This window comes from Lampris incognitus, chromosome 17 (assembly GCF_029633865.1).
Source record: "Lampris incognitus isolate fLamInc1 chromosome 17, fLamInc1.hap2, whole genome shotgun sequence".
Classification (NCBI taxonomy): Eukaryota; Metazoa; Chordata; class Actinopteri; order Lampriformes; family Lampridae; genus Lampris; species Lampris incognitus.
This window is the reverse complement of record NC_079227.1, coordinates 37,712,264-37,737,829: the sequence shown is the minus strand read 5'-3', so window position 1 is coordinate 37,737,829 and position 25,566 is coordinate 37,712,264. Positions and strand designations below refer to the sequence as shown.

Below are 25,566 nucleotides of genomic sequence, written 5' to 3'. Positions count from 1 at the left end.
GTTTCTCAAAGCCGCAGCTTCATATTGATTATTTCTAGGCCATTTATTTTTAGAGCACAATTCCCCCGTCAATTGTGGAGTGAGGAAAAAAAAAAGCCGTTATGGTCGGAGCGAGTCCATCTCTGTGTCAGTGTGTGTGAGTCAGCCTACGATGTTTGCGTGCTTGTCCTTGTGAGTCAGTTTCAGCTTCATTCATAATCATGTTAAAAGCTTACAAAGTAAAAATGATACTGAACAAGTGAAAATAAAGCCCTGTCTCTGAGGACTAGTGGTGAACGCCAGGTTCTGCCAGTTGATTCAGTATGGCTCTGCTGGCTTATCATCGTGCTAACAAAACATTACAACTCACACACAAACACACACAATGAGCAGATGTGTTTTTATGGTAGACAAGATTAATTTCTGGCTTCGGTTTTTTGGGCTGGTTAGACCAAAATTCAATTATGTGTTTATTTCAGTGTGTGTGTGTGTGTGTGTGTGTGTGTGTGTGTGTGTGTGTGTGATACCTCAAGTTGATCCGTCTGCTCCTGCTTGTGTTTCTCCAGCTCTCCTTTGGTCTCCCGTAGCTTAGCATCCAGCTCATTGGACTTTATCTCCTCTGACTCCTGCAAGAGCAGGAAACAGGTAGATTAATAAAACACATATGTGACCTACAGACGGTAACCGAGTGGAGGGGGCAGGGTGAATGAATGAAGAGGGATTAATGAAAGAGAGAGACAAGGCGGATGAAGACGGAGGCAGAGGGATAAGTGAATGGTCAACATAATACAGAGACACGGAAATGGAACAGAGAAAGAAACAGGGTGAAGAAGTGACACAGGGAGAGGGTCAAGAGTTACTGACAAAAGGGGAGAAAAAGGAGGACATGAAACATAAGATGATCAACTGATAGAGAGACAACTGAAGAAGGAAAGGAACCCACCGATTCCTGTCAACTAAAATAATGAATGTCTTGATGCATGCTCAGTAATCCAGGTAAGGGAATCACAGGAAGTGGAATCAGTTCATCTGGACATGAAGTTTACTGAGAGAAACGTTTCATCATCATCTAAGAGCCCTGACACATCAGGCCCACTGTCGGCCCATGTCGGGCTGTCGGGGAGCGTCTGTAACCCTAGTTTTTGCGGTGTGTCCCGCACCGTCGGCACTAGTTTTGAACCCATCGGCAGCTTTCCGGCCAATTCAGCATGTTGAATGGGTGGAGCCCGTTGTAGCGAGAGATCACTCTGATTGGCTGTTCAGCTTAGCGAATCAGTGCAGAACGTACGTGCTAGCTGGCCATCGGCTGTAGTCTTTGCGGTGTGTTCAAGTGGTACTTTTTGGTCCAGACAGCAGGCGACGTGAGGCAACACAACAGTCGGCCTTCATCACCGCTAGTCTGTTTGTGTCTGGGCCCTAACGGACCTCTTCAGTCTCACCTGACTGCAGGTACCCCCACCCTTCTAAACAATAGTGACTGCAGGTGTCCCCACCCTTATAAACAATACAGTGACTGCAGGTGTCCCCACCCTTATAAACAATACAGTGACTGCAGGTGTCCCCACCCTTATAAACAATACAGTGACTGCAGGTACCCCGAACCCTTATAAACAATAGAGTGGCACAACAACCGAAACCAACAACCAGTTTCATATGCAAAATGCCATGACCATTAACTAGAGTTACAATGGCCATGTGTAACGTTCGTAGAGGATTGGGGAATAGTTGCAATCACAGCATTGTAAGATGGCGACAGATGTACTCTTACACCATCTAGAGGCCAGTGGCCACTCTTCCAGGGATGAGGATGTGCACATCCTTGACAGGGAGGAGCGCTGGTTTGAACGGGTAGTCGAAGAGGTCATCTATGTGACCTCTTTGACTATGTCACTGTATTGTTTAGAAGGGTGGGGACACCTGCAGTCAGTTGAGACTGAATGCCCCTTTTCCATTGCATGGTACCGGCTCAACTCAGCTCAACCCTACTCGCTTTTTTTTTTTTTTGGTTTTCCATTGGGCAGAAGTTAGGGACAGTACCTGGTACTTTTTTTGGTACCACCTCCGTCAAGGTTCCAAGTGAGCTGAGCCGATACTAAACGGTGAAAATACCACTATAAATAAATAAAATAAAATAAATAAATTATAAATACATATATGTATATTTATTTATATTCATTTAAATATAAATAAAATTCAAAAAAACAAAACAAAACTAGTCAACATGCTCACAAATGACCAGCGGGCTTCGCCGTGAAGGGTACTATCTGCAGTGGAAAATTAAATCCCCAAAAGTAAAGCGAGTAGAGTGGAATAGAGTAGAGTCGAGTTGAGCCGGTACCATGCAGTGGAAAAGGGGCATTAGATGAGTGATGAAACGTTTCTGTCAGTAGATGAACTGATCCAACTGTCTGTGGTTCTACTGGATGTTGTAGTGTTTACCTGCCGTTGTTAAACTGCACCAGGGTGTGACTAAACTGACAATGCTTAAGAACTTAAAAAATATCTGTATTTTGAAGTAGCTGATGGGGTGCATGATGTTACGTTCACATGTCCTCTGATAGTGGTGGCAGGTAATTCTGTGATGGTCCACGAACAGAGGACACTAGCTGACAGGTTCAGACTGTCCCTGAGAGAGAAAATAGCTCTTTGCTGCCATCTTGAGGGACAGAGGAAAACCGGCAGCGTCACCAGAGAACTAACACCGGGACTCATGACACAAATGTGTGTATACACATCTTAAAGGGTGTGCAAGACCCACTCTAGAGAATGATTCTATCCTTTTTGTCAAGTCTTGGACAATCCTTTGCCTACCTATTAAATATTAGCTCAGGTGCAAACAAACAGGGGCAGAATACTGCACACTGCCCTCTTGCCCAAGTCAACTTGTGCACCAAGTCAGCACTGAGAGCAGCACTCCTGAGTTTTCTTCCACTGCATGTCCTTTTTGAGTTTTCTTCCACTGCATGTCCTTTTTGCTCAAAGCAGAAATAGCACCTAGTAAATTCCTCATCTTCTTTCTTATGCATATTAAACTTTAGCCGTCTTTATGTTGTTTTTTTTTATTAGTCATTTTGCCAAACAAGTGCAATTCAATTTTCAACAAAACTTTTCATGACAAACTGCAGAATTTTCAAAGAGTGCACCTGCAAGAGTTCTCGTTTCAAAAGTACCTTTTCTTCTGACCTTGTTAGCTTTCCTAAGCACACGCAAAAGTCTGGCGGGGGAGGAACTCACCTTTCTTTTATACACTGAACGCGTGTGAAACTAGAAGAGTGCACTCAGTGCAGTGCAGATACCCGCCAGGTGTATCTCCCCTGCTAAAGTCTAAATGCTTGTCCTTCTAAAGTCTTCCTAAAGACTTGGCGACAAACCACCCCTTTTTCACCTACCGGAAGAAGGGAAGCTACAGAGGCACTGCCTGTGTATATCTCCCTTCCTCCAGTGCTCAGACTTAGGTGAAAAACCAGCCAACTTAGCACTCAACTGTATTACAAGACAGGTTTTTCCAAAGGTTTTGAATCACTGCAACCACGAGAGGTCCCTGATCTTACAGTCATAACTGTGCAATAAAAGTATGCGAGATTAGCAGCAGATTGGCGGCACGGTGGCGCAGTGCTTAGTGCTGTCGCCTCACAGCAAGAAGGTCCTGGGTTCGAGCCCCGGGGTTGTCCAACCTTGGGGGTTGTCCCGGGTCATCCTCTGTGTGGAGTTTGCATGTTGTCCCCGTGTCTGCGGTGGGTTTTCTCCGGTGCTCGGAATTGCTGCTCCCTCTCTTCAGTCACTCTCTAGCTCACTCAACCAACACTGTTCTGCCTGATCCGAGTCACCGTAGATGTGAGTCGCGCATGTGTATGGGTGACTCAGATCAGGCAGCGACAGAAAGCAGCGTTGGTCGAGTGAACTAGAGAGTGAAGGTTTTCGAAGGTTTTGAATCAACACAACCACGAGAGGTTTTTCGTCATACAGTCACAACAACTGTGACTGTAAGGAACGACTGGAGGGAATAGCGTGATCCTCCCACGCGCTACGTCCCCCTGGTGAAACTCCTCACTGTCAGGTGAAAAGAAGTGGCTGGTGACTCTACATATGTATCAGAGGAGGCATGTGGTAGTCTGCAGTCCTCCCCGGATCAGCAGAGGGGATGGAGCAGTGACCGGGACAGCTCAGAAGAGTGGGGTAAGTGGCCAAGTACAATTGGGGAGAAAGGGGAGGTCCAAAAAACAATAAAAAAAAAAAAACATGGGTTAATGATTCCTGCTCTAATAACAATAATAATAATGATAACACCAACATATGACCATTGGTTAGTCATATGTTGGTTGGTCTAATAAGTAGACCAACCAACAGCTCAAAACAGCTGGGCTGTAATCCAAAACAGAGGGCTTTATCATCGCTGCCCAAGACCAGGCCATCAAGACCAATTACTACCACAGCAAAATCCTCAAAGATGGCACAGACCCAGCATGCAGGATATGTGGTCAATTCAAGGAAACCATTGACCATATCATGGCAGGGTGCCCTGAGCTGGCCAGAACTGAATACCTGCAAAGACACAACAAGGCCGCCACATACCTGCACTGGAACATTTGCAAAGAATTCAACATCAACACAAAAGACACATGGTACGAGCACGAGCCCCAAACAGTAACAGAACAAGACCACATCACAATCTTATGGGACATGCCAGTACAGACAGATCGTGAGATGAAGGCCAATAGACCAGACATCATCATCAAGAACAAAGAAAGAAAAAAGCTGCCTCCTCATCGACATGTCCATCCTGACTGAAAGGAAGACCTCAGTAAAAGTAACTGAAAAACTGTCCAAATATAAAGACCTTGAAATCCAGACTGAACAAATTTGGGGAATGAAAACCACAACAATACCAGTAGTGATAGGAGCCCTGGGACTTACAAAAACCACAACAATACCAGTAGTGATAGGAGCCCTGGGACTTACAAAAACCACAACAATACCAGTAGTGATAGGAGCCCTGGGACTTACAAAAACCACAACAATACCAGTAGTGATAGGAGCCCTGGGACTTACAAAAACCACAACAGTACCAGTAGTGATAGGAGTCCTGGGACTTATAAAAACCACAACAGTACCAGTAGTGATAGGAGCCCTGGGACTTATAAAAACCACAACAATACCAGTAGCGATAGGAGCCCTGGGACTTGTAAATACCACAACAGCACCAGTAGTGATAGGAGCCCTGGGATGGAGAAATACACCCAGCGGATCCCGCCGGGTAACACCAGAATACAAGAAGTACAGAAGATGGCACTACTTGGAACATCTCATATCCTAAGAAAGGCACTATCGATCACATAGACTTCTACCTCATCCTAACCCTAGACCCAAGGAATGGACCCGCCCGCTTATTATGTTGTATTATGGCATGAAGTTAAAGGAAATTTGTATAATAATAATAATGGTAATAATAATAGCATTACTTATTTAAGTTAAATATTCACCAACCTGGTATGTGCGAATCATATCCTGGCAGTTTTTTCGAATTTGCTCAGTCTCTTCTTTGGCCTGGGCTAATTTGGCCATGGTCTCCTTCAGCTTGTCTTTAGTCTCCTAGAGAGAGAGAGAGAGAGAGAGAGAGAGAGAGAGAGAGAGAGAGAGAGAGAGAGAGAGAGAGAGAGAGAGAGACAGACAGACAGACAGACAGACAGACAGACAGACAGACAGACACACACACATACACGTCCTCCATTAATTTTTAAATTTGCAAGTACACACACAACTTGTGACACACATCGTACTACAGTTTACTGTATAATAGGTTTTCACTACACTTCCTACAAAAACAATAAAAGGGTATTTCTCTGCAATACAAAGCCAAAATCACATCAAAACATCAGTTGTGTGTACGTTTGTCATTTTGTGACATGGTCCGAAAATGTTTGCGTCTACATTTTTGGATCTAATGCTCTGCCTTGGAAGAGGCAGATGCAGGTACGCACACGTTTCCAGACACACGGCAAAGACAGCACAAATAAAAATGTGGGTCTGTGTTTTCTTCTCCCCGCTGTGTCTGTACTGAATTAATGTTGTGTATCCGTTTTACTGCAGGCAATTTAAAATGGCGCCGTTTCATATTCGAGGGTAAAAAAAAAAACAACCTCATTTGGCAGTACACATTATCACAAATAACTACATTGCGCAGTTGATGGCAGTTTCCATTCTGGGCCACCGCTGCCCATCTAGCCCCCGTTTCATGTGGCCCTGAATAGAAAGCCACTTCCTGTCATCTGCGCTAAACACCTGCTTGTTCCACAAAGGGTAATGGGCTTAACCTTCAGTTGTTTTCAGGAAATATTGTTTGAGAGGCTACTTACAAAAACAAATCCTACCAGGCCGATTTTCATGATCACAGCAGCCACAGTGTCCATGTTCACCACACATCAACATACATGACATGCATGCTTTGTTGCAGAACGCTACAGCGCTCATGTTGAGTATTTGGCCTGCTCATTGGTAGTGTACATTTATCTCATTTTGCATAATTGATGCACATCTTTGCAAGAAAGTTCAAACCCAAGATGACCTGATGCACCTTGTAACGCAGCTCTTTGGTCATTATAGGTGTGCTGCAGTAGTAACACAATTATTCCCCCCCCCCCATTTTTTCTCCCCAGTTGTACTTTCCCAGTTACCCCACTCTTCCGAGCTGTCCCGGTCGCTGCTCCACTCCCTCTGCCGAACCAGGGACGGCTGCAGACTACCACGTGCCTCCTCCGATACACCAGTCGCTTCTTTTCACCTGACAGTGAGAAGTTTCGCCAGAGGGATGTAGCACTTGGGAGGATCACGCTATTCCCCCCAGTTCTTCCTCCAACCCGAACAGGCGCCCCGACTGACCAGAGTAGGAGTTTCAACAGGGGGACGTAGTGCATGAGAGGATCATGCTATTCCCCCCAAGCTCTCCCTCCCACTAAAGAGATGTCCCAACCGACCAGAGGAGGCGCTAGTGCAGCAACCAGGACACACACCCACATCTGGCTTCCCACCTACAGACATGGCCAATTGTGTCTGCAGGGATGCCCGACCAAGCTGGAGGTAACACGGGGATTCCCGACCAGTGATCCTTGTTAGGCAAAGGAATAGACCGCCACGCCACCCTGCAGCCCCCTAGTTAGATACCTCTATGCATTTACCTCAGCATACTTTGTCAGTAATAGCTATAACACAGTATTTCATGGGCCCAGACGAGCAGAATACTTGGATATACTTGCTGGGTCATTTTGGTGGACCATGCATAAGAACTGATAAAAAGATCAATCAGAGGTCTGTAAGAAATAATACTTACGATTTCTCATCATTAGTTTGCCTATGCATGCTTAAACTGGACTTTCATATCCAAGACCATGCAACTTTGGTTGCAATTTGCTTTGTATATTACTGTATGTTATTTCTATTCACGTTTTGTGTTCCTCTTGATGTGTCTTTCTTGACCCGGTCACCCTTGAAAACAATCTTAATGTAAACTGGATGTTGTTCTACTGAACTGCTAAAATAAAAGTCAAAACCAGTAAAGAAAATATTGCATCAGAGCCGCTAGTTTACCTTATGGGTATCCATCTCAGTCTTGAGTTTGTTCTGGGCCCACTTGACTTTGATGAGCTGGGAGTTGACCTCTTCCTTCATCTTGTCCAGCTCTCGGGAATACCGCACAACCTCCCCTTCCTGCGGACACACAAGACCGCTGAAACACTCAACCAGAGAATCAAAGAAGGTACAAAAACACTGCAAGAGGCTTATCAAGTCAAGTCAATTTTATTTGTGTGGCCCATGTGTCTCAGTGGGCTTTACAGCAATACAACATCCTGTCATTAGACCCTCACATCAGATAAGAATCAGAATCAGAAACACTTTATTTAATTTCATGCACTTGAGTACATGAAATGAAACAAAATATCGTTTCCCCCAGCCCACAGCAGTACGATACAAATACAAAATCACATCCAAAAACTACAAGAACACATGTATCCAAACTAACACATATAGCCAAACTAATAATAAAAAACAATCACTGTCCAAGGGAACGAACGCCAGCCAGGATGACTGTCGAAACCGTCGGTCTGCATGGGCTACCAGTTAGTTTAGGCTGCCCCACGTCTGCGTCTTGTCAGACCGCCCTCGGCGTTTCCCCCTCGGGCGCAGTTCCAGGTAGGGGCCGTGGTCTTCAGGCCCACCGGACGAAGCAGATCAAGCTCTCCCAGCCGATCCAGGACCAGCTCTCCCAGCCAGATAACCTCGACACACCTCCTCGCACTCCTCGTGACAACGTCAAAAACACCAGCAAACGCCAGGTGAGGCCGCCGCCACACCACCCTCGGTGTTATCGGAACTGCCGGTCCGCATGGGCTAGCAGTTAGCTTAGCCTGCCCCGCTCTCCCCGCCAATCCAGTGACGGCTCTCCCAGCCATCAAACAAAGACAAAACGTAGACACAGACATGGACAAAGACACTGCATGGACGGCACTGGGTGAGGCCGCCGCAGATGTGAATTCGCGCCACCACCTTCCAACACCGGAAGCAGCGGATAAGGAACAAATCCCTAAAAAAACAAATCTTTAACAAGGAGAAAAATTAGGAAGAAACCTCAGGGAGAGCAATATAGGAGGGATCTCTCTCCCAAGACGGACAGACATGCAACGGATGATGTGTTTACACAACTTACACAACACAACACTGAAAGAGGATAACACAATTATCATGTAATTATAAAATATATGAAGAATATGATGAGGAGGATGCCAAGCCGTGTTCAGATGCCACCAGAACATCCCAGGATCTGAGCCACACGACCACCATTACCATGTAGACCTCCCAGGAGGACAGACTACACACACACGTAAGAAAGACTAAGAGCCAGGCATTGGCCGACGGTCAGCCATCGGCCAATGTCGGGCCATTGGTGAGTTTCTGTGACCCTAGTTTTTGCAGTGTTTCCCAGACCACTGGCACTAGTCGGACCTCTGTCGGCAGCTGATTGCTGTTCAGCTTAGCCAATCAGTGCAGAACGTAAATGATAGTTGGCCGTCGGCTGTAGTCCTTGCAGTGTCACAACAGTGACACAACAGTTGGCCTTCGTTGGCGCTTGTCGGTTTGGTGTATCTGGGCCCTGACAACACACCATTCACATACGCGGGGGAAGAGACATCTCCATCCTTTGTTCTCAATGTTCAGAATGATATTTCCTTTTTTCGCTTCAATGTCAAAAACCAAGTCCTAATCCACAGTCTGCAGCCAACAAAAGATATTTACTCAGGATGCTAAAATGCCTTTTGCCTACTCACCCAGTACCTGATACAAGCCAAATAACTTGCCAGTCTCGTGAACAGTTGTGTAAAGTCATGACGCAAGGGAGAATCAGGATGACGTGGCCATGATCCTTCTCCATATACTGTTTTGTGATTTGTACCCTTTCGTATCAACCATATCAAATTTTCTTCTCTTTTTTTTTTCATAATGTTGATGCTTGTGCAGGCACGTGTGTAAAACGAAATGATGGCTGTGGCTTCGCCAAACAGTGCAAGACAGACATAGACGGTCATAGCAAACATAGTATAAGATATACACACACGAAGACTAGAAGCTAAAGTAAAAAAAAAAAGAGCACGAGTATAAACATATTTATAGACATTCAGTGGGTAGCCAGGTTCAGGTGGGTAACAGCTTAGGGAAAGAAGCTGATTTTGAGTCTGGTAGTGTGGGCGCTGAGGCTCCTGTAGCGCCTCCCAGAGCGCAGGGGTGAGAACAGTCCATGGTTGGGGTGGGTGGGATCTCTGCTGATGCTGAAACCCCTTCGAAGGCAGCGTTTGTGATAAATATCTTTCATGGCTGGGAGCTGGGTACCGGTGATCTGCTGGGCCGCCTTGATGATCCGCTGCAGAGCTTTCTGGTCTACTGAGGTGCAGTTGTCGTACCACACTGAGATGCAGCTGGTCAGGATGCTCTCTATGGTGCAGTGGTACAAGTTGGTGAGAGTTTTGGGGGGTAGACGGGCGCTCCTCAGCCTTCTCAGGAAATGCAGGCATTGCTGGGCCTTTTTCACAAGGGCCTGGGAGTTTGATGTCCAGGAGAGGTGCTCGCTGATGTGGACTCCAAGGAATTTAAAGCTGGAGACACGCCTATCATCATAATTCAAATAGAGGTCCTATACAATATAGCTTCAAAATGGCATGCAGACATGTTTATTGTTCCAAGTCATATTCCTATTTCCAGTATTTTGTGAAACTTCCTTTAATCTTCACGCACTGCTTTACACAATGTTTAATGTTGATGATGTAAACAAAACATGGGCCGCACTCTCTGTTGACTCAGCTTTCTCACACACACCCCGTTCTGTTGGGCGTGGAGGCAGTACAGGTGTTCTCATTTCCAAAGACTGGAAATTCACTAAGCTTTCTCCGCTAAGCAACAACTCCTCCTTTGAACACCGTGCAATCATGGTTACTGCTCCTATTAAGCTATTTATGGTTGTCACACACCGCCCACCAGGCTGTCAACCGGGGAACTCTGTAGTCCAACTAGACATGTTACTCTCAGCCATTCCTGCCGATGGCACACCACTGATTGTCATGGGTGACATGAATATCCTTACTGACAAAACCCAAGCGACTGACTTCCTGCCTCTTCTGTCTTCTTTTGACCTCAGACAAGTCCCCACCCCTCCCACTCACAAAGTGGGCAATACTCTTGATCCGGTTTTGACTCGGAACTGCTCCACAGCAAATCTGATAATGCAATTTAAATGAACTCTGACTTGACTTGACCCCCCTACATCTGTCAGACCACTTCTTTATTCAATTCACAGCCTCCTTACAGGATCACCTTCACGTTCCTCCACAAAGGGTCTCCTTCCACCGAAACATCCGGTCCCTTACACCGACCCAGCTTTCCAATGAGGTCTTGGCTTCCATGTCTCCTCATAATGAATTCTCTTCACTCCCTGTCAGCAAGGCTACACACACTGTGTTCCTCACTAGCCTCCTGTCTTAACAATCTCTGCCCTCTAGCACCCAAACCTGCTCGTAACGCCCCCCCTAGTCCATGGCTCATTGAGGTCATCAGAGAGCAAAGGGCGGGACTCAGAGCGGCAGAGAGAAAATGGCGTAAAACCAGAGTCCACTGACCTCAGTGACTATCAGTGTCTCCTAGCATAATTCTCCTACAATTTGAAAACAGCCAAGACCACTTACTATCAGAACAAGATCTGTGGTGCCACTGACGCTCGAAAAAAGTTTTTTGCTTTTAACTCCCCTCCTCCGACCTCCACTCTGCTCACTCTAGACATGTTCGCCTCGTACTTTAGTGATACGTTTTCTGCCATCAGTAACCAGTTCTCCGAGCCTGACCAACTCTGTCTGCTGCTGCCAGCTAACAGTGCCTCACTCACCTCATTCTCCCCCCTGACAGGAGAGGAGGTCTCCAAGCTTCTGCTGGACTCTCGTCCCACTACCTGTCCGCTGGACCTGATACCGTCCAACCTCCTACAGACCATTTCCCTCGCACTTAACCCCGCAGTCACACACATCACCAACTCCTCGCTTACAAGAGGTGTGTTCCTTACTGCATTGACGCAAGCTCGGGTCACCCCACTGCTCAGAAAATACAGACCGGTTTCACACATTGTCTACTGCAACTCCTTACTGGCAGGTCTCTCTGCATGCACTTTCAAATCTCTGCAAATGACCCAGAATGTGACAGCATGTCTGGTCTTCAACCAACCCAAAACAGCACATGTCAGTCCGCTGTTCATGTCCCTCCACTGGCTCCCAGTTGCTGCCTGCATCAAATTCAAAACCTTGATGCTCACTTACAGAACAGCAAATAAAACGGCTCCCGCCTACCTGAACCCCCTCATTCAGGTCTACACTCAGTCCCGCTCACTATGCTCTGCCAATGAAAGGCACCTGGCACTTCCGCCACAACGGGGCCCTAAGTCACTAGCCAGACTCTTCTCTTCTGTAGTTCACCGGTGGTGGAACGAGTAACATGATTACCACAATGTTTAATGTTGACATGCACTGTCTGTTTCATCACTGAAGACTGAAAAGGGGAATACTGTATTTATTATTTTACTGTACAAAATACTTGGTGGGTTCTGGGCCAAAAAGTATCTCCAATCCCTGCTCTATACACATTTTATGTCCAACAAACGTTTTGAAACATGGGTTTCCATGTGCCAATAAAGGCCCAAACATACTCGGGTGGAATGTACGCGGAGCGGACTCCACCTGGACTAAAAGCGGACTAAAAGCGGACGTCCACAAGCCCTGTGCGCGCAAAGCTCAGATTTTATGACCGTGATGAGTCCGCGCCACGCACCAGTGTCAGTGGCGTGGACTCATCTGAGCTTTGCATGCACAGGGCTTGTGGACGTCCGCTTTTAGTCTGGCGGAGTCCGCTCCGCGTACGTTCCGCCCGAGTATGTTTGGGCCTTAATTCTCTGAAGCTCTAGGGCAGTGGTTCTCAACCCAGTCCTGCAGGGACCCCCTGTACTGCTGGTTTTCAGTTCCACCAGGTACTTAATTACACTCACCTGTTGTGATTAGACAGCTGGAATACCTGACAAAACAGCCGAATGTACCTAACTACCTGGTGGAATAGAAGACCAGCAGTACTGGGGGTCCCTGCAGGACTGGGCCGAGAACCGCTGATCTAGGGTACTATTTAGAAGCCAAAAGGATGGCAGCTGTGTTTTGTACAGTTGCCTCTGAAACTCTGTGTAAATGACCCTGTAATGACATGAATTGTATAGTGTGAAAATGGATATCTTCGCTGTTTGTACTGACAGTCTGTGTTTTGGTCAGTTCAAACGGATATCTTGACACTGTGAATTTTAGTTGGTTAGTTTCCTTGTCACAATGTCAGTTCATTTGTCAGTTTAATGCTCTGCAACTAGGTGCGCCCTGTTGAAATAATAAGTGCTAGCCATGCTAACATTTAACCACTACTGTGGTGTTAGTTACCTTTGCATCATACAGCTGCTGTAGCCGGCCTTTCTCCTGGGCCAGCTGGTTTCCTCTGAGGGCCTGCCGGTCCACCTCCTTTGTAGCCTCCCTCAGCTTCTTCTCCAGCGTCTCCTTTTCTCGACGCAGGTCCAGCGCCTCCTTCTCCCCCCGCACATATTTCATCACCATAGTCTCCTTCTCCTGGCGTGCCTCTTCACACTTCTTGTTTGCCTTGGGAGCAGAATGGGTAAAGAGATTGGCTCCGATTCGAGATGTTTGTACAACTCCTCCCTGTTGTCTGTGACATATCCTGTGAGCTGATGGGACTTAAGCCTAGCAGCTGGATTTGGAGGTCAGAGCGTGTAGTACTAGCTTGAAAGCTCAGCCTGGATCTGTGGGTTCACTGTCTATCCGAATGGTCTCACACCTACGTGTTCATTCAACATAGCAGAGATCTGCCACTTTCTTGTCTCTCAGATAAATCAGCATGTTCCAAGGTCTGCCCTAAACAGCTAGCTTCTACAGGGCAGAGGAAGGGAGAGAAAATATTTTTCAGTAAGGAAGAGAAAGCAAGCACATATTTCTATGCATGAGTAAGAGTAGGAACCTTATCATGGGTAACAAGATAAGGTTCAAACTGACAGACAACTTCTTCTCAACAAATTGTTCTCACAGTGCATCAGGACAAAACACATCGGATGTGTTTTGTCCTGATACTTGTTTCAGATTCTAGAGGAAGAATTTCAGTAGTTTGGACGATGCTAAAGAAGCGTTTATTTTTTTTAGAAAAAAAAAAAAAACAAACAAAAAAAAGGGACCGACAGCAAAATCAATTTTGTGTAGCTCAATGAACAGTGAAATTGAACTTTGCCAGGTGTGACAAAATTACAGGAGCATGGCACCCTACATTTTAGCCATGTGTGTACACTGTAGGATGAGGAATTGGGCCACAGTTAGCTGAACATGTCTTAAGTGTTGTGATAATGAGAGCTGAGTGCACAAGAACCTGGACAGCTTTGCCCGTAGCAAACTTTTGCCGCAAAATGCACCTCCCCACAGTCGTGCTCATGCACGACTGTGGGGAGGTGTGTGATATGGTCTGTGGCGAAACCACTGCGACAGTTTTAGCAGACTTCCGTTTTCAGCGTTATAAAAGCAACAATATTTTCAACTGACATACGACCACAAAGCCAAGTACCTGCAAGCTAATTTTGATAATATGTTTACTTCCAAGCAGCAACATGTTACGCCACCTACAGACTGTGGGATTTTAGCAGTCCTAAACGTTTACTGCAAGCCGTACTGTACTGTGACATGGATCTAATAAAATTTGGTATGACATCAAGTGTGATGGATGTAGACTGTACGATGATAACACCTACTGAATCGCAGGCTACAACACAAGTCCATAACAACATCATCAGCGTATGTGCCACATCAGCACACGTCATCAATCTACACCACTGGTAGAGCAACAAGACGCCAAGGAATCGAGTCTTTTCAATAGTCGCCGCAGCTCGTTTTGTTGGTCGTTTCAGCTCGTTCTGTTGAATCCGTGGCATTTGGGTCACAGAGGCTAACAGTCTGTTTGTGTTCGGCGCCAGCAAAGATTCTGCGTCGCCTTGATCAGTGCGTCATTTCGTGCTTCTTTTCTTTTCTTTTTTTGGATTTTTCCCTTTTTCTATCCCATTGTATCCGCTTTATTACCCCACTCTTCCAAGCTGTCGCGGTCGCTGCTCCACCCCCTCTGCCGAGCCGGGGAGGGCTGCAGACTATCACACGCTTCCTCCAAAACATGTGGAGTCGCCAGCCGCTTAGGAGTTTCGCCAGGGGGACGTAGCACGTGGGAGGATCATGCTATTCCCCCCAGTTCCCCCTCCCCCCCGAACAGGTGCCCCGACTGACCAGGTTACCTTTGGTCGCAAGACCGTAATAACGGCTAGCTTTGAACCTGTCTCACAATGCGAAGTAGGACCACCGTGTTGGAGCCATGTACGAAGATATTACCACGTTTAGGCATCTGTCGTCTGAGATGGCCCACATCACACAGTCTGTAGGAGGCTTTAGAGATATGTTCAAATGCTTTCTTTCACTTTCACTGTGAAGCTGCTACCATGTATCTCCATCTCCCCCCATCCTGAACATGACTGGCACGAGAGCTCACACATGTTTTTATTACATTAATGTGGGGTCTCGCCCACCCTAACTACTGTAGGGGTTATGTGCAATGATGAGACCCAGGAGAACAGGGAAAGGTTCATACCAAACTGTGGAGGAAAAGGGAGGACAAATAAAAACTGTAGTGCATGACTAACATCTAATGGTGACCTTCTGGCTCCTGGTTTTACCTGCTCCAGACGAAGTGCCATTTCCCGCTGAATCTGCTGTAGGGCGCCTTTAGCTGCCTGGTCCTGGTGAACCAGCTTGTCTCTTGACTCTCTCAGCTCTTTCAGTAGTGTCTCCACCCTGCTCTCTAACTGCAAAATGTAAACCATTCATAGATTAAGACAACAGGTCAGATGACATGTTCAGTCAGCTCAGCCTTGGCCAACCTGCTACACAGGATGAGATGGAAAGCTTACAGGTATGCTTTATTTATAAACCTTAGGGAAGGAGAGGCATTTTTCTGCCCTCAACATTCCACATTTCATAACAGGAAGGCTTGAATAACCTGAAATATTGACTTCAATGTATGACATATGTAGGCCTTCTTATGCCTTCTTTCTGTATTTTTAAGGAGCTCAATCGATCACTATCGATGATATCTACTCAACAGTATTTGTTTTGCCTGGGGAAAAAAAGGAACACATTATCAAACCATTATCAAAACCGCTTATCCTGCTCTCAGGGTCACGGGGATGCTGGAGCCTATCCCAGCAGTCATTGGGTGGCAGGCGGGGAGACACTCTGGACAAGCTGCCAGGCCATCACAGGGCCGACACAAAAACATTCACACCTAGGGACACACCTAGGTACAGCTGATTCACCTGACCTACATGTCTTTGGACTGTGGGAGGAAACCTGAGCACCCGGAGGAAACCCACAGACACGGGGAGAACATGCAAACTCCACACAGGATGACCCAGGATGACCCCCAAGGTTGGACTACCCCGGGGCTCAAACCCAGGACCTTCTTACTGTGAGGTGACCGCGCTAACCGCTGCGCCACCATGCCACCAAAAGGAACACAATGGTCCTCTTTTCTGACGAAGTATATGCTGACAATCAGAATCTAAATCAGAAATTAGTGAAAGTAACAGAATAAAAAGTGTCATGGACATACACTGTGTTTATGTCATAAAAAAGCCTTTTGCACAACACTTCTTATACAGAATTCACTGCATAATCAAACACACCCCGTTTTGTGTGTAACTCCATGTTTCCAATACAAATACACATAATTAGCTCTGCTATAGCAACAGTGATGCTAGAGCAGATGTTCTAAATAGAGCACAAAATGAAGTGCTTTGCAGTGGTGGCTGGCTGATAAGCCTTGTGAATAAAAGGGTATGATGGACACACACACACACACACACACACACACACACACACACACACACACACACACACACACACGCACACGCGCACACCATAAATAAACAAAAACAAAAGGCTATAACTACACAACACTCTACAGACAAGACATCTTAACAAGCACATCCAGTTTTGAGGCACATGAGACCTGTTGGTTTCCAGTAAGCAGGACTGTGTCCCTCTTTTCTCCACAACAGGCTGCTCTGTTTGACTTCCATTATTACTGACTGAGCAGGGTGCACATCTAGATTGAATTAAAAGGTAATCTTACTGTGGCCAGTGCTGTTAAGCACCATTTGCCCTCTAGTCTAGAGTCTAGCTGCCACCAACTCAAGGACAGTCCTTTCTCTTGAGGATATCATAGATGAATGGCTTACAAATCCACAACTACATTGTGATAAATCCTATCCATGTGACAAAAGCCAATCCGGGGAGGGCTGCAGACTGCCACATGCCTCCTGCGATACATGTGGTGTCACCAGCCACTTCTTTTCACCTGACAGTGAGGAGTTTCACCAGGGGGATGTAGCACGTGGTAGGATCACGCTATTCCCCTCAGTTACCCCTCCCACCTCAACAGGTGCCCCGACTGACCAGAAGAGGCACTAGTGCAGTGACCAGGACACATACCCACATCCAGCTTCCCACCCACAGACACGGCCAATTGTGTCTGTAGGGACGCCCGACCAAGCCGGAGGTAACACGGGGATTCGAACCGGCGATCCCCGTGTTGGCAAGCAACAGAATAGACCACTATGCTACCCGGATGCCCCATCTAGAGTTTGTCTTGATGCATGCTCAATAACCCCAGTAAGGAAATCTCAGAAAGTTCAATCAGTTCATCTGGACACAATGTTTAGTGGGAGAAATGTTGGAGGGACGCTGGTTTGAATAGGGAGTCAAAGAGGCCAATCTATGTGAAGATGGAACGACCATCCCTGAACTGGGGGAGGGTTGGGGCTAAGAGTACATCTGTCGCCATTTTACAATGCTGTGATTATAACTGTTCCCCAGTCCTCTGTGAATAGTACACATGGCCATTGTAACTCTAGTTAATGGTCACGGCAATTTGCATATGGGACTGGTCGTTGGTTTTGGTCGTTATGCCACTGTATTGTTTATAAGGGTGGGGTATCTGCAGTCACTGTATTGTTTATAAGGATGGAGATACCTGCAGTCACTGTATTGTTTATAAGGGTGGGGTACCTGCAGTCAGTTGAGATTGAAGAGGTCACTTAGATGATGATGACACGTTTCTCTCAATAAACGTTGTGTCCAGATGAACTGACTCAGCTTTCTGAGATCCTGGAGTTTGTTCTCTAAAATAACAATTATTCATGGAAGCCTTAACTGATAAAAAGAATGAGGCTGACCTTCTTAATGCTGACCATGTGCTGCTTCTCCACCTCAGCCCTCTTTTTCAGCTCTTCTCTCATGGTGTCCTTCTCTGCACAGATGCCCAAGATCAGCTCTTGGTGCTTCTTGTTTTCATCAAGCAACCTACACACACAGTAGTCAAACATCAGCACACAATGCATATTACACATTCAGAGTGTTGCTGTTAGGTCAAGGAAAAATGGAGTTGGGGGACATCAAATATGTGAGAGACATATCGTCACCTTCTTAAAATAATGCCCTAAGTCATATTTTCCAAGTTTTTAAAAAAACAGAATAAACTGAAACAAATATAGAATATATGATATTTCTTAATCATTTCACACAAAAAGGTTATGACAATATTGTCATAACCTTTTTGTGTGAAATGATTAAGAAATATCATAAATTCTATGTTTGTTTCAGTTTATTCTGTTTTTGGAAAAACTTGAAAATATGACTTAGGCCATTATTTTAAGGTGACGATATGTGCGGTGATAAATTAATGATTAATTCATACTACTGAGCCTGCTTCTTATTACTACATGAAAACTGACGACTGACAAAATTCGTCATTTAACATAAAGGTGAAAAGGGAAGGAAACTAGCAAAACTGAGTCATTATTTAGTTAATATTGCATAATTCAACAGAAGTGAAATAGTTTTTCACAACTACATGCTCTACTACTCTACTACCCTCTAACTCACAGTTCAGTACCACTGAATTTTAAGTTAGTTTCCCCCTTCAATGTGAAGCGCTTTGGGTGTCTAGAAAAGCGCTATATAAATGTAATGATTATTATTATTACTGTTATTCTTATTATTATCATTATCTTTAGGGACTGCTGGGATAGGCTCCAGCATCCCCGCGACCCTGAGAGCAGGATAAGCAGTTTGGATAATGGATGGATGGATGGATGGTTTGGCATGTTTTTGAAGGGAGGGGCACTATCACTACATTTGTGAGTTATCTAACTTTAGTAGTCATTTACATTAAAATCTTAAGATAAAAGTATAATGAAATATTTTTGCAACTCAAAAAGTGTTGCATATGTTTACTGAAAGAGAATTAATTAAATTTAATAATTACATTATATATTAATATGTAATTTCATAATCATAAAATAAATTTAAATTAAAATAACATAAATAAATAATTTAATTAATTTTAGAAAATTAAAGAAAAAATAAAGTAGAATTAATTGTAAAGCGATTTGAGTGGCTGCTGCAGCTAGAAAAGTGCTATATAAAATGCAACTTGATTGATTGATTGATTGATTGATACTGCCGGAAATTATAACAGAAAGGGATAAAAACCCTTGCTCGAAATTAATGTTGATATTAACAACTATTTGTAATCTCATTAATGAAGTTTCTTTTATTAATCCCCTTGGGGAAATTCAGTTACTGCAAATGAACCCATCCTAGCTGTGATCTGTGTAGCTAGGAGCAGTGGGCTGCTGCCTTCATGCTGCTCTTGGGGACCAACTCGTTCTTTTCCCACTGCCTTGCTCAGGGGCAGAGACAGGAGTGTTAACCTTGCGCATGTTTCTTTTGATGGTGGAGAAAACTGGACCACCACAGACCCGGGGAGGACATGCAAACTCCACACAGAGCACAGGATGACCCCCAAGGTTGGACGACCCCGGGATTCGAACCCAGGACCTTCTTGCTGTGAGGCACCCATGCTAACCACTGTGCCACCGTGCTGCCCCAACCAAGGGAAAGGAAAGTTGAACTAAGATTAGTTCACATCTATTTGTGGGGCTGTATGCCATGTATATTCTAGCTTTAAAAACAGCTAATCTTTTAATAGATATTCTTTGCATTCATTTCCAGAATGTTATTAAGAGTTTCTGAAACATTTCTAACATTTCTGAAAAGGGTAACTTAGGAGGTTAATACAAATACTTTAGCTAAACTGCAGAGTAGTGTAAAACTCAGTTTGCAACAATGAGATTTTCAAATAATATGGTCTACCTCTTTATAGCCTTCTCCTGTTGTGCGTACTTATACTGGACACACTTCTCCAAGACCACCATGCAGCCATCTTGGTCCGTGGGAAGGCCGTTGACAGGAGGGCTCCCTTTCCTCTCTTCTTCACTTCCACCCTTAGGCAGCTGATAGGCCAAAATCTCTGACTCCAGCTCATCCAGCAGAGACTCCTGGGACAGCGAGCGCTGGATATGGGAGATAAGTCTGTGGCTGCAGTCTGTATCATAGGGGTTAGACAAAGAGTTTGTGTGGACTGTGGTGTTGGCACTGGTTTGAGGGCTGGAACCAACTGAGCAGCCAACTGGGTCAGAGCCCAGGTTGGAGGGGCTATTTAACGTCTTGTTGCCCGGCAATGAGTTTGTAAGCAAGTGTTCAGAGTCGTTTTGGAGGGTCGAGGACAAGGAATTTTCTACTGTTCCACCACCGATAACAGGCAATATTTCCTCGGAATATCTAGGACTTGGGGGTGAAGGCTGGATTTTTTCATTTAGAGATGGGTCAGACAATTCTTTCTTCACCTCAACAGTCAATGAGGTTTCTGTTGAACCTTTGAGAACAGAGGGAGAACTTTCGACCACCTCACCCAAAGCAGCTTTTGGCGCTACTGAGGCTTCACAAGCCCCAACTGAGACCATATGAACAGGTCTGCAATCTGCTGTTGGGAATAACCTGCCATCAGCATCCTGCTCCCTCTCCCCGACCTCCATTAGATTTTCCGCTTGAGCATTCAACTCTGCCTGTACTTCCATTTGAACATCCACTGTGACCTCAACTGAGTTACTGTTAAACTGTGCTCCATTATCTGCTTGATTATGATGGTCTGCCTCGTCTCTACTGCTGAGGCAGATATAGTCTTCTTCATGCACCTCAGTTTTGTTGTCGTCATTGAGCTGGCTGATCTGGGGTGACCCCTCTGATACACAAGTGACCTCCAATCCCTCCATCATGTCACTTGATGAAGCAGAACCAAGCTCTTCCAACGGTCCCTATCAGCTCATCATCTGAAAGAAAAAGTAAACAAGATGCAGGTGGGAGGGATTAAGTGAGAGGAAGAAAAGAACAGTTAACCAGTTGGGTTGCTAAGCAGTTTGAGATATTCTACTTCCCTCTTAAGAAATGGTGATATGGAACGCCTGACTTCAATAAGTCATCATAATATGATTTGCATTTTCTCAATTTCTATTCTCAATCTCGAGTGTATTTTGAAACAGTAAAGGCTGTGGTGCTGTCAACACTTCAATAGGCTCAAAGCTCTCACTAAACCATCTGGTTATCGTCGGTGTAGTCAGGTATTAACAGGGCCACGACATACACTTGGTTCTTTCACTTTTAAGACATAATACTAACTAGTTCATTTGTTGTTAGAAGCACAAGAAATGGAAACAGATGATCCGCTGTGGCGACCCCTAACAGGAGCAGCCGAAAGTAGTAGTAGTAGTAGTAGTAGTAGTAGTTAAAAGCACTGGGAAAAGCTTGAACGAGAAGTCTGTGTAGTTTTCTTCAGTTTGGTCAGATGCTATACTATTTTCCCCATGGTCCTTCTGCTTTTTGCGTCCAACAGATGCATAGATAAGACTGTGACCAAATATAATTACACAACACTAAGGCATAGGAGACGGGGCTCATTTCATACCTGGTACAACGCATCCCTTTATTTACAGAGGTATCTTGGCAAACAACAATGCAGAAAAGGAAATTAAAAAACAATAATCTAAAACGATCAGAAAGTCCAATACAAGACAGCACCCATGGTTTTAACCTAACTTGTTTTGACAGTATGTTCTGAGAAACTCTACATGAGTTATAAATAAAACGAATGCCTCTACCTCAGACCAGCACCAGGAAATGCGGTAGCGTATCAGTGTGCCGACTACCACCACTGAAGCAGATAATGAAGGAAACAAAACAGAGAAATACAATCTAACATTACGCTACCCGCCCCACTGACACATGTAGTCCAACCCTTGACTGAACCTGCAATGAACAAAGTTTACTTTTCCCAGATCCTTCAGCCCTGGCAAAAGCATGAGCACAGAGTGCATCATTTCTCTTTAATTTCTCATAATGGGCAGAAGGAAGGACAACACCCCCCTCCAACACACACACACACTGTATTATTCATCCATCCATTACCCGAACCGCTTATCCTGCTCTCAGGGTCGCAGGGATGCTGGAGCCTATCCCAGCAGTCATTGGGCAGCAGGTGGGGAGACACTGGACAGGCTGCCACACGCCCCCCCCGCCCCCAAACATACATTCATTCATTCATACCTAGGGACAATTTAGTATGGCAGATTCACCTGACCTACATGAAACCCACGCAGACACGGGTGCAAACTCCACACAGAGGATGACCCGGGACGACCCCCAAGGTTGAACTACCCCGGGGCTCGAACCCAGGACCTTCTTGCTGTGAGGCGCCCGCGCTGACCAGTGCCACCCACACTGTATTACATAGCTCAATTAACGCGGATAAAGAACTTTATTAACATTTACGGTCTTCTGAGACAGCTGGTAAGACTGACAGAATATTACAGTGATTTGATTTGTTTTTCCATGTCCAGACTGACATCATTCAGTGACCCCTGACTCTTGTAGCTACATGTGCACATGGTACCTTGGACTCCAGTCTCACCAGCACTGTCTGCTCCGTCTCTCCCCACAGAAAACCTGCGCTGGACGGACAGCCACGTCGCCGGTGCCTTTTAAAAACGTAGCAGGACGGTAATGAGGTGCTTGAAAAGCGTGACTGTGAAGCTCGGATGCTGAACGTCAAAGGGGGCGTGACTCCATGGCAACAGCGAAAGCATACGCTGACAATTGCAGTGAACAGCAGCAACAACAACAACAACAACAACAACAACCGTTTTAATGCTGCTGCCCTTGTGGTACTGATTAACAATCATTCTTGTGATACTGACAGGTGCCATGTCACTTAGCAGCTACTAAGCCGATATAAACGTTGGGGCTCCTCTTTCCAGGACCACTAAAAGGGCACCGGATAAAGCCACCAATCGACTTTAAATGTTCCGTTACCCATCACATGCTAAACGCCGGCTTGGACACACAAGACCCGCCGTATTTCAATCCGTCCAACCTGACTGAGCCGCTTTAACGTTAGCGAGTCGGCACTTCGGCTGCTAGCTAGCATAAAGCCTATGTCGTGAAAGCACCCCCCCCCCTCCCCAAACCCTAAAACTACGCATTAAAATGACAGGGACTTTTCAGCCAGTATGAAAAGCAGGTTGATGACACGGAGAGTCCGTAAGAGTAAGGAGAGTTTCTCGACTTAACGCCGTCTACGTAAGCTCACGTAGCGGGCTGCTAGCTAAGTTAGCCTAGCTGAGCCATCTTGTTAAGCAGCGTCGCTAACGCCGGGCACAGCGCAACGCTACCTAGCTAACGTTACCGAGAGACGTGAATTACGGTAGGAGGAGAAGAAGAAGACGAGTAAATACAGCGGGCGTTTGTAGTTTCACCCACCGAATTCGATTGGCGCATTTGCGGTTAAGGTCTGCGGCAACCAGGGGGTTATGTTGAACTTTGAGCTTGCCGTCCGACCAGCTGATCCCCCTCAACAAGTCCCTCTGAGGTGACACATCAACAAATATGGCCACCGCAGGCGCAGAGCCGTGATCGACTTTGGCGTTCAGCGAATGACCGCCCAGTAGACCGTGACGTCATCGCGACGCAACACTCGACAGGTAGACTGTAAATCAGGGGGGTCCCCGATAGGCGGCCCGCGGGCCACGTCCGGCCCGCGACGGGTTGATTTATGGTCCGCGAGAATTTTTGGAGAAATGCCAGAAGGAAGAATTTTTTTAATTTCCCTACCAAAAAAAATAAAATAAGTTCTTAGTAAAAGTAAGACTGGTAATATATCGAAAAATAGATGAAAAATATCTGTTTAAATTATAATACCTGCAACGTATCGACCCCAAAACTAACGAACAACATGCTGCTGGAGGTTGAGTGGCCCGTGGTTTTAAAAGTGGCCCTAAAAGTGGCCCGCTATGAAAAGCAATTGGGGACCCCTGCTGTAAATAGTAATAAGAAGAAGATCTTTCAAAATTATTCATAGAGTCTATCCAACTAATCATTGTTTGCAGAGACTTAAGAAGGACACTGATGTGAGTTGTTCTGTCTGTGGTTTGTTTAATGAAACATGGGTTCATTTATTTTGGTCTTGCCCACACACTAAACAACTGTGGAGAGTAGGTCGTCTCGTTTGATTATTGATCATGTTTACCCTCATTTCACCCTGAGTTGGAAAAATGTATTGTTTGGATATACAGAATTTGATAGGAACCTCGATTCTCAGTATTATTTAATCAATTTGCTAATTATCTTAACAGAATTTTATATCCACAGATCTAAATTCTCTAGCAAGAAACCTGATTTTCCTGAGCTGTCTGCGTATATCAAACAATATATTTCATCAATATCTGATAGTGAAAATAAAAAAGCTGTAAAAACATATAAGCACTTTATGATTTACAAAATATTTAGTTAAGTGTGTAATTTATTTGTTTTACTTTATACAACCCCCTGGCATATTTATGTTAATGTTTATGATAATATATGTGCTAATCTTGTGTACATTTGATAATGTGACTATTGTTGATTGACATTGTTGTATACTATTTTTGTACACTTTTGTTAATAAAGTTCTTAAAAAAATAGTATAACAAGAAGGGGAAAATGCGGCCTTTATTTATTTAGTTTGCACTAGAAAAAAGAAATTACCAAAGAAACTCCTTAAGTGCTCTGAATATTGACAGTGTCTTGTGCAAAGACCCGAAACACATCCCTGCTTCTGCCTCTGCTTTTTATGAAAAACTGCGTAATTCCAACTTCAGCGCTTCAGCTAGTGAGGAGTTCCTTAAACAAATTCAAAACAAGATTCCTAGAACAGGTGATAACCTTTAAATCAGTATGAGAGGCTGACCTATCTATCGATGAAATTAAGATTGCACTATTCTCAAAGAAGAGAGGCAAATCCCCAGAAATTGGTGGCCTGTCTGCTGAATTCTACACTCATTTTTGGGAAATCATTGGTGGACCACTGTTCAACATGTATAAGGGATGTATCAGCCAGGGGGAGATGGTCCCTACGATGGAACAAGGCATAATGTCCCTCATACCAAAGGCCGAGAAAGATCCTTTATCAATAGATAACTGGCGCCCAATGACCCTTCTATCTATAGATTACAAGATTTTGGCCTTGGTCTATGCTAATAGATTAAGAAAAGGACTGGCTCAAATAATAGCAGAAACTCAAACTGGCTTTATGAAAAGCTGACATATAAACAGCAATATTAGATTAGTGTTTGACCTGTTGGTCTATGCGGATGAAGTAAACTCTGAGGCTCTCGTTTTGTTTTCAGACTTTTACAAGGCATTTGACACAACTGAACGTAGCTTTCTTTCTCAAACTCTGCAACTATTTGACTTTGGGGATAGATTTGTGTGCGTAACTGATATGTTATAGAGGAATATAAATAGCTCCGTATCGCTTAATTTTGACACTTCTCAAAGATTTCCAGTTAACAGAGGGGTACGCCAAGGTTGCCAAATGTCTGCTCTTTTATTTGCTTTGGTTACAGAACTATTATCTTTGAATATCACCAGTGGCAGAAGTTTACAAGGAATCTCTATTTTTAATAAAGAAATGAGGATTTCTCAGTTGGCAGATGACACGACCTTA

At 45.0% G+C, this 25,566-nt stretch overlaps 1 protein-coding gene across 1 annotated transcript in view; it reads right to left on the bottom strand.

Annotated features, from left to right (window-relative positions):
* Positions 1–23,451, bottom strand: part of ccdc186 (coiled-coil domain-containing protein 186) — a 70,749-nt gene extending 47,298 nt beyond the window's left edge. The window contains exons 1-8 of the mRNA XM_056297306.1: positions 23,343–23,451; positions 19,845–20,860; positions 17,864–17,990; positions 15,305–15,433; positions 12,975–13,187; positions 7,561–7,680; positions 5,464–5,568; positions 507–605 (exon numbers count right to left, since the gene is read on the bottom strand). Coding sequence (XP_056153281.1) covers positions 507–605; positions 5,464–5,568; positions 7,561–7,680; positions 12,975–13,187; positions 15,305–15,433; positions 17,864–17,990; positions 19,845–20,806 — 1,755 coding nt within the window. The 5' untranslated portion in view covers positions 20,807–20,860; positions 23,343–23,451. The remainder of the gene's footprint in view (positions 1–506; positions 606–5,463; positions 5,569–7,560; positions 7,681–12,974; positions 13,188–15,304; positions 15,434–17,863; positions 17,991–19,844; positions 20,861–23,342) is intronic.
* Positions 23,452–25,566: the final 2,115 nt, after the last annotated feature.